Source organism: Mauremys reevesii, linkage group 1, assembly GCF_016161935.1.
Source record: "Mauremys reevesii isolate NIE-2019 linkage group 1, ASM1616193v1, whole genome shotgun sequence".
Classification (NCBI taxonomy): domain Eukaryota; kingdom Metazoa; phylum Chordata; order Testudines; family Geoemydidae; genus Mauremys; species Mauremys reevesii.
Genome location: NC_052623.1, coordinates 304,419,058 through 304,433,800, shown reverse-complemented (window position 1 = coordinate 304,433,800; position 14,743 = coordinate 304,419,058). Strand labels below are relative to the sequence as shown.

The window sequence follows — 14,743 nt, the reverse complement described above, 5'->3', positions numbered from 1 at the left end:
GAACATAAGTTCCTAAATTATTTCCGTGCATTTGAAACTTTTACCCACAATCTAGCCCGTCTCCTCTCATTCGGATTCCTTATGTATAAAATTAGGATAACTAGTACCTACCTCACAGGAGTGTTGTGGTGATTGATTGATTGATTGATTGGAGTGTACTGTGTAGTGCTTTGAGTCTTCAAAAACATGACATAATATGTGCTAAATGTAATTGTAAATGTATTGTTTCATACTGTTTAACATTATTGATCAATATCAGTCTGCTATATATTAGGGCATTATAATGTCAGACTGGAAGAGCGGTATCTGCATCACTACTTAAAATGCTGATTAAACTGAGGCTGTGAAAATTGGACCCATGATTATTTCTTCCCAAACAAAGGGCTGTCAGATACAAAGGGCCTCTCTATAATGTTTGGGCTATATTAAGCCATTGATGTTTAAGCAGAACCCATTAAACTTGCAGCCCAGTTCAACTAATTTTAATAATAAATTTAAATTCTTCTAGAGTATTTCCTGGAGCCCCCCCACATCCCCTCCACTCACATTTAATCCCTGATAACAGCATTTTGAAGCATCATTTTAACAGTTTTAAACCTGAAAGTGAAAAGTAAGAGAGTATAATAATATAACATTATGGTTGAATAGATGAAATAACAATTCTGTTCGAATCTTATTTTTTGTTAATTTAGCTGCATTACACAGATATGCTATTTTCTATTTCCCTCTTTTTTCAATTAAATGTGTTGCTTAATCTATTACTGTACATTACAAAAGCTATGCAATAAAATATATGGGATGTACAACACAACTGAGTTAATGTGACTATTGGAACCTGAGTTTTTGCATTTCCTGACTTTAAACATTTTAACTTTGTAGCACTTAATATTACATTAATGTAGATTTTTGTGTTTCATAATTTTGATTTTACAACAAAATGATAAATACCCATGTTTAATCTGTTATTTTACTTTAATGCTTTATAAAGTGTGTAATGTGGGGAAAACTGGACACTATTTACAGTAGCTAAAAACAAAAGTTAAACAAAGGCTTCCCGGTGGGCTTACATTTGAAAAATGGGCTTCCAGCTATATTTTCACAACTGTGAACCCTTTGTGGACCTGGATTCATGAAGTTGCAATAAAATTGCTTAATCTTTCAGCTACATAAAAGGTGATACATATGCATGCTAGTGAAATGTAGGACACTGGGGAATGTTTTGCCAGCCTCTGCATGCTTCTAGTGTTATTGCCCCTATATACTGTTACGTTCAAAAAAACCCTCCACATTATTAAAAGAAAATTAAGTTGCAAAGTCAAGCACTCAAAAGTTAGGAAAAAGCAGATTTAAGGTTGCCCATGCAGTCTTCAATTGGCCCCTTTATACATCTGTCCTGCGTACTGATTGAGGCATGTGTCCTGTGGAAAAAGTAGTATGTGATCATTAGGGCCGGTGTTTTCTGGAAATTGCTGCTATTGCCACAATTTTTTCCAAAATGACTCTTCAATTCTGGAATCGCCAGTCAAAGGAGGGGTGGGGATGCGGGCTCATGTCAGGCCTCTCTCTCGCTCCCCTCTGCCCCCTTCCCCCCCCCTCCGATTTCTGGCTGGAGACACCTGACTCATCCCCAGGGCACAGGGCAGAAGCTGGGGGCTGGCTGCTGTTGAGGCTCGTCGCCAGCTTCTCCCATTCTTACACAGGCCTGTGCTTGGAAAAACCTCTGTGGAGCTTCTCCTGGGCGGGCAGGGCACTTGGCAGTGGGGCCGGGCTCCCTCACCAGGCTGCAGAGCGGATGGCGCTTGCACCTACTCTTGGCAGCGTCCACAGTGCCTCTCCCCTGCTCCCCTTCCCTGCACACAGCTGGCTCCTCCCCCCACCACACAGCTGGCTTTACGCTGTCAGTGCCCAAGATCTGTCCCTCCTCTCCCCTACACAGCTGGCTCCTGCCCCCTCACCCCACCACACAGCAGGCCTGGCTCTAGCCCTCAGTGCCCAGCATCTGTCCTCCATCTCTCCTGTGCAACTGTCTCCTATCCCCTTCCCCAGTGCAGTTTCCTGCTGTAGAGGATTACGTATTGCTCAGGTTTGTCGATATGTGTATTTTTTGTATCACTATAATTCATATCTGAAATTTCCAAAATATACAGCTTGAAAAATCTGAAATTACTCTGTTTTCATTGCTGGAAAACACTGGCCTCAGTGATCATGTAATTAAAGTCTGCCTCGTAATGCATGCACACGAGGGGGCCAAATTAAGGTGGAATGGGCAACCTTAAATCTGTCATTTCCTAATTTTTTAGCAGGACTGGCTCTAGGCATCAGCAAACCAAGCACATGCTTAGGGCAGCACAATTTCAGGGGCAGCATTCTGGCTACCTTTCGCAGCTTTGGGGGATTTTTTTGTTTGTTTTTTTTTTGCCTGGGGTGGCAAAAAACCTCGAGCCGGCCCTACTTTTGAGAGCTTAACTTTGCAACCTAAATGCCTTTATTTTAACATTGGATTTTTAATGTAATTTCCTATTAAAACAAACAAAAATTTTGTTATGTGCAACCGTAACAATCCCCCCCATTATTCATCATCGTAAGAGTCTGAACGCTGTACATTCAGCATTGCAACATGGACTTTTACGATTTGAGCTACAGGACCAAACCAGCCAGCAGTTTGAAAAAAGCTTTTTGCCCGGGGAGGGCATAGTCTGCTGGGCCATGTGTTGGGTCCAAGGGGGAGAAAGAGGGGAATGATTGGCAGAAATCTGGCCTGGCTTTCTTCCCTTTCCCCCACTCCCACTGCAACAGCTGCTACAACAGCTCACTTCAATTGCATTTTCAGTATTGTATCTGCTGCTGCTTCGGTGGGGGTGAATGCCCAGATCTTTAGAATGTTCATGTTCAGATATTTTGAAATACTGCCAGAATTTTCCTGAGGAATGCAAGTGAGAAGAGGGAAATAGTAATTTTCAACAGTTTAAATCTCAAGAAAACCTGAACAGAATTTCGTGGGACAAAGAAAAGTCTCTTCTCTAACCTGAGGTTTTTCTAATGTCTGAGGCCTTCTGCAAACAATAGAGGTGTTAGAATTTCTCTTTAAAAAATTACAAGAATCCTTTTATAATGGAAGGTGTTTGGCTACCTAAGTATACAAGTCACTTCTATCTTCCCCTTTCTATTATAGACTTAGATATATGAGAGTCTATTGTAATTATGAGCATAGAGATTGGCCCACTTAGTATTTATTGTCTTTATCCCTTAAGTAACAGGAATGTTATACATTCTTTTTAGTATGATTGTTATATTTCGAACACCTGGTTGCTGAGTTGATTTTAGTCATTTGGCTCTTTCCCAAGTTCATATTGTTTCATTTTTTTTAAATGCAAATGATAGTATAGTTGTCAAGGTAGAATCAGTATGCTAAAAATACAAATCCAATGTCTAACATCACTCCACTGTTTATTTTAATTCCAAGAAACGTGATAAGCTGTAAAAGTATGATCAGGTTCTGCTTCAGGAGAAAAGAGGGTGCTAATTAATAAACAAAACATAACTATTTTACAGTAATTTGATATTTTAACTCCACACTAGAATGTAGACACCATGCAGCTAAGCCCAATTACAAGACATTTAAAACTAGTCTGGAGATTGCACTAGCAGTGCTGCATTTTATATTTAAAACTACTGCTGTTGCAGACAATCCTTGAATGGCCAAGTGGGATGATCTAGTAGGTCGCGTTCAGCTCTAACTCCTATAATTCTAAGAAATGAGAACTGCTGATTGATTTGGTTCAGACAGATACTCTGTGTCATTGCAATAAGCTAAAGATGCTGGATGTCAAGAAGTTTTAAACATGAATTATCCCAAACCTTTAAAGCCTGGAGTAATTTATAACAGTTATATCTAAACTCGTTAGTAATAATAAGTAACATTACCATTCAAACAACAGTGAGTAAAGCCATTCCAGATACCTTTGTACCCCTGTTTGTTGTTTAGAGATACACCTCTACCTCGATATAACGCGATGCGATATAACACGAATTCAGATATAACGCGGTAAAGCAGTGCTCCAGGGGGGCAGGGCTGTGCCTAGTGGATCAAAGCAAGTTCGATATAACGTGGTTTCACCTATAATGCGGTAAGATTTTTTGGTTCCCGAGGACAGCGTTATATCGAGGTAGAGGTGTATTTATTTTGCTTAAGGAGGAAGAATATAACCTTATCTTGCCTCATACAAGTCGTTACTTTGATATCAGGGTCAATATAGTAAACTCAGGGAAAGAAGTTCTTGTTTTCAGCAGTTTTGCAAGCCTTCAGGAATACATATCTTCTCTCATACAACTTTGGAAATAAGATCCTAAACTGGAATAAGTTAACATAGTTCCATTGACTTCAGTGGAGCTATATCAGTTTACAGCAGCTGAGGATCTGGCCCGATGTCATGAACATCTTCCAGTTTAACCTAATCCACGCAGACACCCACTTCTTCAAACTGGGTGAGAATTCTAATGACATTAAGGTTTAGTTGTTAACAAAATGGACATGAGGATGAGCATTATTAAGGATACAATTTCATCATGAAGATCACGGATTTCGTGACTGTAAGAGACCTCTTCAGCTTCTGCCCTGCAGCTGTCAGTCCCCCTCTGCGGGGCTCAGGCTTCAGTCCTACCCCCTAGTGTTCAGCCCCTCACTCCCCTGTGATTTTTAGTAAAAGTCACAGACAGGTCACTGGCTTCCATTAATTTTTGTTTATTGCCCACGACATGTCTGTGACTTTTACTAAAAATAACCGTGATGAAATGTTAACCTTAAGCATGATTACACGTGGTGATGCCCACAAGTATTCCCACAAACTAACTGCAAAAATGTAACTCCAGCATTCAAATTTCTCCATCAAACCCATCATCAATTGTGCCTAAAATGTCATACACATGAATTAACACATTAAGATGTTATTAGTGGATATGACAATCTATCCTATGTTCCTCTAGGGACTGGGTGATGGTTTATGGATATATTAATCTTTTTGAGTTTGGCATATATTATAACATGATGGATGTGTGGCGTTTAACAATGTTCTGTGCCTGCTGAGATTTTGCTAATAAAAATAAGAAGTATATCCACATGGGAGGTGTTACATTTTGTGAATGCATTTGCACTGTGACCGTATCCTTCTCTGATTCAGGGTCATGCACGTGCCACTGGTTCTTATAGATATTAGTGTGTATGGAGCCATGAAAGGATTTTTCAGTTGTTGAGAAGCTCAGACTTCTGGCAAAGTTTCTGGGAAAGATGGGAAGCCAGGTATTATCCGTAACAGTATATCACAATGGTATGTAAGTTACTTGACAGATGCCTTATTTGGTAATGGTACTGTCACCCAAGATCCTTCCATTGCCATATTTGCAAAAGTTAATCTGCAATTTTTGAAGGAGAAAATTAGGTAGAAGTTCTGCTGTCCTTATGTCATACAGAGACCTGGCTCTTTACAAAAGAGAACAGTATGATCCTGAGTTTTGTTGCTACTGTAATGACTTGACATTGAGTTTTTCTACTCCTCAACTTCTGTATGTAGTCAATAAACAAAAAGAACTGGTTTGTAAAGATCTTCATATTTAAAATGTTCTGCACTCCTTACAGGCAGAGTTTGATCAAAAACCTGACTCCTTGTTCTTTAACGATGGCCAACGAAGAATTGACTTTGTTTTGGTGTATGAAGATGAGAGCAAAAATGAGAATCGCAAGAAGAGTGTGAATAAAAAGCAAATGGTAAGGTGTTCCTCAGTTTTGTTTCATGGAGGCATTGGTCATAATTACCATGGAAAAAATAATTGATTTTTCAGTTCAGGCCAAACTGAAAGCTGGGGAAGACGGGAGAGGAATTGGTCAAAATGAAATGTTACAAAACGTTTTGACTTTCTCAGTATTTTTGTCCCTTTTTTCCTTGTTTGTTTTTCCCTTTTTTTTTTTTTTTTTTGGCTGAAACTATTATCTAAATGAAGTTTGGCAAATAGTATCGGTGCCCCTGAAAACTGCATATTTCAGTGAATTTACTATTTGCCAAAAAAAGGTCACCCATTCTATAGCTCAGAGTGAAGCCAGACTTGTATTTTAAGCACTATTTCTCACTTTTGTTTCGAGTAACCAGCATGTCTGCGCATTGGAATGCTTAACCTAGCCTGTGAAACTTCTTTCAGGGAATTGGGAAAGAGTAGGAATAGAGATGTTTATATGTTGCTTAGTCAAAAATTACATGTGTTTTCCCTGTGGCTGCTGATTTTTCAGCCCACATGTTCTCAGCAGCAGCAAGTTTTCTGAACTCCCAAGTTTCACTCATAAAGACTGATTTTTAGGCAGTGAAGAATAGGGCAATTTTAATTCACAGACCACTTCCCTTGAGAGAACAATCAAGGAATCATCGTTGTTGTTGTAGGCTGGCTCCTCCACAAGTTTGCTAGAAAGGTACCAAAGCCAGAAGTGTCACTGTGTTGACCTAGACACTCAAGTGAGCACCGGAGCACACCAGGCCTTCACTGTGGAAACCTATAGATAGAGAGGACCAGATCCTCAGGTGTGGCTGAGCTCTGCTTTACACACTGAGGGGAGTGGTTTTCCACCACTTTTCCACTCCCCCTCTCCTGAGCACTGGTGAAAGCTGGTTTGGATGCTGGCACAAGCTGTAACAGTCACAGGACTACCCCAACTTGCACCAGCTGGAATGACCTGTTAGGGCCATTTCAGTAGCACAGGATGGCATAGCGTACTCTGAGCACACTCCCTCCTGCTCCTGAGATGCCCCACCATGCTGCAGGAGGAAGATGCTGGGAATAGAGAGCACACGGTTGGCTGTCCTGGCATTAAGCTGCTCAGGGCTATGCCTACACAAAGGAAATCCCCATCAGCCCCATACGGGCAGCTTTAGCACAAAGCAACCAGCAGTGGGGCCAAGGATCTGGCCTTGAATGTGAGGGATGATCATAAACTGTGGGATTAGTGGTGAGCTCCATGATTGAGCTCCCAGATGGCTCGGAGCTTGGGGCCAAGCTTGCAGTTGGTGATCCATCTGTGCACTTCACAGGGTTAGATTTCTGTAACGAAAGCATCAGCACCTGGAGTGCTTTGGGGCTTCATCACTGACTTGATACATATTAAGGATCACTAGGGGTAGTAGATGATTGGCAGAGAACTCGGGTGTCCTGAAGGACCAGGATTTTGGGGGATATGGAGGAGGGGTTAATTTGGAGAACAGTTGTGGGGGCACGGAGAGGAATGGGAAAGAGAGGGCATTGCTGGGAGTTATAGGAAAAACATGGGTGTTACGAGTGGGTGGGAGGAGGAACATAGAAACAGGAATGCCAGACTGGATCAGATCTGAGGTTCATCTAGTTCAGTAGCCAGAGCTACATGTTTCAGAGGAAGGTATTAGAACCCAGCAGTAAACAGATGTTCAATAGTCTGTTCCAAATATAGGTCTCATCTTAGTCTCTAATAGTTAGAGACTGGCTTAAACCCAGGAGCAAAAAGTTTAATAGACCTTCCAAAGTTTTAGTCATCATTAATTATGACAACTCTGGATTTTCTTGAAAACTATATAAATACCCAATCCCTATTGGAATCTTGTCAGGTTCTTGGCCTTAATGACTTCCTATGGCACTGAATCCCACAGTCTAATTACACGTTGCGTGAAAAAGTATTTCCTTTCATCAGTTCTGAATTATCCACTTTTTAAATTTTTCCCTTCTTCTTGTGTTATAAGGCAGGGAGAATAGAAGTTTCTGATCTGCCTTCTTGATATCATTTATTATTTTATATGCATATATAATGACCCTCTTATTCATCTCTTTTCCAAGGTAAACAACCCCAATCTTTTAAATCTTTCTTTAGATGAAAGTTTTTTCCAGGCCTTTAATCATCCCTGTTGCTCTTTTCTGCACCAGGGAGAAATAGGGTGTTAAAAAGAATAATCTTGACTAGGGCAGGAGCACGAAGAAAGAGAGCAGATTGTCACTTCTTATGTCTCTCTCCTCACAGTCCTTTGCCCCAGAAAGAGCTAGTCAAAAAGTTTCAAATTCCAAAAGTTTTCAACAAGAAAAAAAGGATAATTTTTTCATGAAAATGTTCATGAAAAATGCATCCTATTTTTCAATGAACTCCAACCTCAACATATTTTAAAGTGTATAACATTTACATAGATAAAGTTTTCAGCATTAAATTTATGCACATAAGAAAGGGATCAGGACAAAATACAAAAGGGCTAAGCCTGAGGGGTGGAGGGAGATAAACAGGTCAAGGAAACGCCCTCTTCCCACTTTGCCTTAAATCCCCTGCTCTAATCTGTTCCATCCATTTTTCCCACTCCACATGCCTGCTCTAGAACACCTGTTTCTCATACATACACACAAATGTACTCCAGCGACACCATACCTTCCCCACTCACTTCTCTCCGTGTCCCTCCCCCAGCAATACTGTTCCCCCAATATTTTCTTCTCCCATGTCACCCCAACACTCTGATCCTCCACCATAATCCCCGTAATACGTCAGCTTCCTATTCACACCACTGTCTTGTTAGTGCTACAGTAGGAATAGTGCTAATGAACTGCTACAGAGAAAGGTCAAACATGGGTATTTAATGTCTTCAATGTGCCCAACAGCAGATTTTGTTGATAGAGATCTCTAGAACCAAGAGAACATTCCCAGCCATATTATTACAGTGCATAGGCATTGTAGGTCACATTTTAATCCTGGACTCCTCGATATTGTCCCTTTAATTTTAGGATTATATAGACATCCCTAAACTTGAAAGGTGCATTTTAACACCAGGGCTGCCCAGAGGATTCAGGGAGCCTGGAGCAAAGCGGGGGAGCTGCGGCGCTTGTACTTACCTGGCAGAGGACCGGGTCATCGGCGGCGGGGAGCCCTTCAGTCGCTCCGCGTCTTCGGCAGCACTGAAGGGTCCGCCGCCGCCACAATGCCGCCAAAGACCCGGAGCGACTGAAGGGCCCCCGCCGCCGAAATGCCGCCAAAGACCCGGACCGCCGCCGGGCCAGGGCTCATGGGGCTCCTGCGGGGCTTGGGGCAAATTGCCTCACTTGCCCACCCCCAGGCAGCCCTGTGTAACACAGGACTTCACTCTTGTATCTGAGCAACGTTTCTCTCTTAAATCTTTGAGTTTTAATAGACTCTGCTGGAGACGGGCAAGGATACAACACAATACCAAAAGCAGCAGGTTTATGAATAATGACTTGCCTTAGGGAAAAGGAGGAGTAGGAGTAAAAAGCCTTGTAGCTAGATGGGTTGATATTCATTGCACAGGATTGCAGTTGGCATTGCTGAGGCAGCCATAAGGAATGTCATTAGTGGTGTTTAATAGAGTACAACAGTGGGTGGATGTAGCTTTACACATGGTCACAAGTACCAAAAATAAAATGAAGTGGGGAGGTAATTAAAAACAAAACGCTGCCCTTTTGGAAACACTGTCGTATCAATTACATTTTTATGTTTTTGTTTGTCATTTTTGGTCAGAACCCAAATGTATTTTTTTAAAATGAGTGTCTTTTCCAAATAGTTATGAAAATTAAACATGTGCAATAAATTATTGGTATTTTATTATGTGGATAAAATTAACTCTTGAATTATCAGACCAATAAGAGTATCAGTATTATGCTAGGTGCCTTCCATCCATAAAAGAAGGTTCAGTCTCCTGTCCCCAGGGGCTTACAATCTAAGGCCCCATCCTGTCATTTGTTGCATGTGCCCAGACTGCTGTGCACCTGTGGAGCCCAACTGAAGTCCGTGAGGCTCTGTGTACGTGCAGTAATACACCTACATATTAGCTTTAGGAAAAACAAATAAATATGCACATAGATATGTCCAAATCATTGTAATTGTCCATAGGACACAAAAAAAAAAGGGGATAGTGGGATACAAGTGGCCATGGTGGAGACTAGTGTGGAGGGTGTATTTTCCGTGATATATACACACTATTTCCAATCACTTATCAACTCTGCCATTATCAATCTGATACGTTTTTGCAGGACTCACAGTAGAAGTGGGTGTCCAGGAAAGATTTGAACGTAGAGAGGTAGTAGCCTTTAGGAAAGGGCCTTCCATGAATAGGGACAGTGTGAAGGCACAGCAATGTTATAGGAGCTTAGGACAAACGTGCATCTGATGAAGTGGACTTTAGCCCACAAAATCTTACGCTCAAATAAATGTGTTAGTCTCTAAGGTACCACAAGTACTCCTCGTTCTTTATGTTGAGATTGGTATCAGTAGAGCCAAGGAGATGGCTGGTGACACAAAAAGAGACAAGGATGGAGAACTAGGGAGAGTCAGAATTATGCAGGGTCTTGAAGCCCGGAACAAGGAGTTTGAATCTGATGTATTCATAGATGGAGAACCAGTAAAAGGATTCAAAGCTGGGAGGTGATATGGACCAGGTGATGGATGAGTGAAGGGAAGAAGCGAGAGGACAGTGAAAGGTGGAGGAGGAGGAGGAAGAAGAGGGTAGAGAAAAATGGACTGTTTCCCTTTTAATCTGGGAAGTTTTTGTACTGTGGAGTGAGAGGAAGTGAGTTATTCAATGTGACCAGAATCCTGTGGTGAATTTCTCCAAATGTTGAAAAACACATCAAATACTGCTGTCATGGATTTAATAATACACTTTCCTTATCTGTTAGTCAAGGAATAGGGTTCTGGCAGCTTTAAAAGGTGAGAGGTTTCTGCCTTTTTGATGATAGAGTAGATGAGGGCCAGCTCCAAGTACATTTGCTCCTGAGATAAAGGCGGGATTTGCCTGGGCTGTCCCTCCCTCATCAACTCTGTTGTTCACTCTGTGCAATTAGACCTCACTTGTTTATTAGATGGTTTTAGGTTTATTACAAAAAAATCTCTGCTGAAATGTGCACTATTAAAACCCAGTTTTCAAAGGTATCTCCAGTGCATAGATGCTTGTTTTCATTTCAGAGCACCTGCTGTGCAGAGAATATTGAGGCCAAAGCCTTCTACACCACTTCATTTCATAAGCAAATTATGTATAGACATGTAAAACTTCCTGTTTCCTTCCAAGCAATGCACTGGATTTTCTCTGGGTCTTACTGCACCCTGCTATGAGAGAGAGAGAGAGAAACAAAGAAATAAAGGGAGTTAGAGTAATTGAAAATGGGGGAGGGGAGGAATAAAACAAAAGCTTCGGTAACTAAGAGGTGGAAAGGAGGACGGCTTATTTATTTGTTGTGCAATTTTACAGCCTGGGAAAATACTAATAAATAGAAAATTTAATGACAGAATTAGCATTTTGGCCTATCAGAATTCCCAGAAAGATGTGGAAATATTTTATGTATAAAGATTTTATTTGCCTTGGAGTAATCTCTAATCTTTATGTTATCTTTTACATGCTCTATTACTTATTTGTTTATATTTTCATTTGGGGCAAATTGACTACTACTTTTATGATGCAATGCTATTACAAGTAACCAAAATGGGAAACGTTGTCATTTATAATCAACTTTAAATACTGCATATTCACTGTCTGTCCCTGATCAATAATAAACTGAAAAAAAGCCAAACTTTATATCCAGCACATTGTGTAATTCAAGGTGCTTAAAGACTGAAAGTTTCCTTGTTTGTACTACTCTTTCTTTGACTCTCCTGGCAGCTTTATATACCTATTACCCAAGGGTTTATTGTGTACAGAGCTTTAGAACTCTGGTTTATTGAAGAGTAATAGATCCAAAGGGGTATATTCTCCTGGGGTGAAATTGTGGCTTCATGGAAGAAAATGGCAAAACTCCCATTGACTTCAATGGAAACAGGATTTCACCCTTGATAGGTAAGGATAATACCTACTGGGACAAGTTCTGACCTGAATTGCACTCCACACAACCCTATTTTGTGACATGTAAATCAGGGCAGAAATTAGGTCATTGACTCATTAAAATTAATGAGAGTTAGGATCCATATATTCAGAAGTGGCCACTGAATTAAACCCAGTGGCCTTCAAACTTCAACTCCCAGAATGCACCCGTGTTTTAAGTTTGTCTCCCCAAATGGTTCATTAACAACCTCCTTCCCCAACCTGATAGACCATCTTCTCCATCCACGCTCCAGTTACTGTCCAGGGATAGGAGGAATACAAAGTTCATTGGTCCTTGACTCCCAGCGGGTCAGGGGAAGCTCTAGATCAGCATTTCTCAGATGCAGCCACTCTGGCCACATGCAGCCACCAGGGGCTTTTCTTGAGGCCACAGCCTCCTGGGCTCTGATTGGGGGGGAGGGGAGGGCAAAGCAGCATTCCCTCCCCCTCCCTGTTGCTCCTGGATGTGCTTCCTTGGTATTGATTGCTGGGGCTGCCAACACGGGTTGGGCCGACACCTGGGGCACAACACTGGAGGAACTGGCAGCTGGTGAATTCCCTACCTTCCCGGGGTGGTGGGACTCAGGCTTTGGGCTTCAGCCCTGGGCCCTGGCTGCATGGCGGCAGGCCCCAGCATCCTGCTGCGGGCTTCAGGCTCTAGCCCCTGGCTGCCTCCCCCGTCCTTCCAGATATCCAGGGCTTAATTTGTCCCCAGGCTTGGCAGGGCTGAGTAAGTCTGCTGTGAAAAGTGATACTGGTATGTTGGTTAATATCACTTTTCACAGCAGACTTACTAGTTAGCAATAAATAAATTACAATGATTTGGACATATCTATGTGCATATTTATTTGTTTTTCCTAAAGCTAATTAAGCACTCTAGGAAAAAGTGTGAGAGCGGTCACCAGCAAAAAATTTGTCCTGAGAACCCCTGCTCTAGATAGATTGGAAGAGGTACAGACCAGAGGAGCGATTCTGGAAACCAAAAGAAAACGTCCATACTCCCTGTCTCCTGCAGTAATTTCATGGAAGATACTCTGACAAGCCAGGGCTGAAGGACCCTAGCAGGAGCCCTCAAAGGGCGGTGTAGAGGTACTGTCAGGACCTCAGCTAGCTCCAGGAATGATCACCTACCTAGCACCCCACTGAGCTCAGCAGGGACCATTAAAGCCTCACAAGGTGACTATACTCCCTGATTAGACAAAAGGGCCAACAGATCACCATTCAAGCCTTGAAGCAAGAGCTGCACAGTGGCTACTCAATGTGCTCTTTGCCTGCAGCTGTTCCAGGCCTGCTTCCTGTACTGGACCTTGCTCTAACCTATGCCTGCTCCAGTTCCAGCCCTCATTCCTATCTTCCTCATAATTTCTGACTACTGGGCTCCAACCATTGTCTTAGAATCTGCAGACTATGACCTTGGCTTCTGACCTTGGTTCTGTTCTGACTGCTGGCTCCAGCCATTAGTTGGGCCTCTGACCACACCTCCGGTTCTACCCTCTGATTCTTCTCCACCCAGTAGGCCAGGCTCCTCTTCTGACCAGTAGGTCACACTGCCTACATCCCATTGTAGGACAGTTATTTAGGAAGGAAGATGGTAGAACTGAATGATCAGAGAATGAATTTGTAATGGAGAAAGTCAGCCTGGTCAAGGGATTTTCACCAGAGTCACTTTGCAGTGTGACAGCTCAGTAGCGTCACATCCCTAATAATTCTAATGGGATTGCATGAGTGTAACTGAGGGCAGAAATTGACCCATGTTTAAGGACTGTCAAGCAATTAAAAAAATTAATTGTGATTATTCACGCAACTAAAAAAATTAATTGTGATTAATGGCGCTCTTAAACAATAATAGAATACTATTTATGTAAATATTTTGGATGTTTTCCACATTTTCAAATATGTTGATTTCAATTACAACACAGAATACGAAGTGTACAGTGCTCACTTTATATTTATTTTTATTAGAAATATTTGCACTTTAAAAATAAAAAAGAGTATTTTTCAATTCACTTAATGTATATGAAGTTGATAAGCTTCATATAAGCATCTGAACTTGAACTTTGACCCCTTTGAAGTTTACCTTAAACTAACATAGCAAGCACTGTTGAAAATCATAACAATTGAGGACTAGATTCCAAACTCCAATGGGTGGAATGCATTTCAAGTAAATTTTATAAGATATCTGAGAGTGTGCTGAGCATGTCTGAGATTAAAATTTCTCCCATGAAGTATGAATTTAAATCCTCGCAATTGATGTGCTCAGTTTAGACCCCATGGACTATTTTCTGCTACAACTCATTAGAGTTTCAGTAAGTGTTCCAATATGCCTTTTTTTTTTCCTGCTGGGATCCTTAAATAGCTTGTAGTTGAAAACTAATGAGGCAACAATAGAAAGGTAAATTCAAAATAAATTAACAGATAATGTGGTTTTTGTCCTAATCCAATTTACATTGAAAGACTCTCACTGACTTCAGTGAGAGTTGGATCAGAACCTTCGTTTCTGATCATGGTCACCAATGAAGATAAAACAATCCATGCTTCATAAAAATAATTTAAAAAAAAAATCTTTATCCAGACAACAAAGAAACAACCAACAGCAAATATATGATATTCAGCGATTTCTACAGAGAGTTTACAGAGAACTCTAGATTAGCAGGATATGAGAGGTTTGATTTCATAAGTAAACAATCTTTTTCTAAATTGTTCCTGCTAATCAAATATTATTCATCTAAATTAGTTTAGCTACCTGACAAACAGAAAATTGGTTTGAACAATTTAAAAAAACATTACTTCTTCCATTGTTTTTGAATGTGTCATGCCTGAAGAAAAGGAACAATATCTGTGTTATTAAAATAAACACTACAAACAAATATCATATTTTAGGTCCATTTTATGCCATT

General features: G+C 41.1%; 1 protein-coding gene across 2 annotated transcripts in view; it reads left to right on the top strand.

Moving 5' to 3' along the window:
* ANO6 (anoctamin 6) overlaps positions 1-14,743 on the top strand; it is a 99,683-nt gene that overhangs the window by 47,545 nt on the left and 37,395 nt on the right. For both annotated transcript variants that reach the window (XM_039509372.1, XM_039509381.1), the window contains exon 3: positions 5,633-5,761. In XM_039509372.1, coding sequence (XP_039365306.1) covers positions 5,633-5,761 — 129 coding nt within the window. The remainder of the gene's footprint in view (positions 1-5,632; positions 5,762-14,743) is intronic.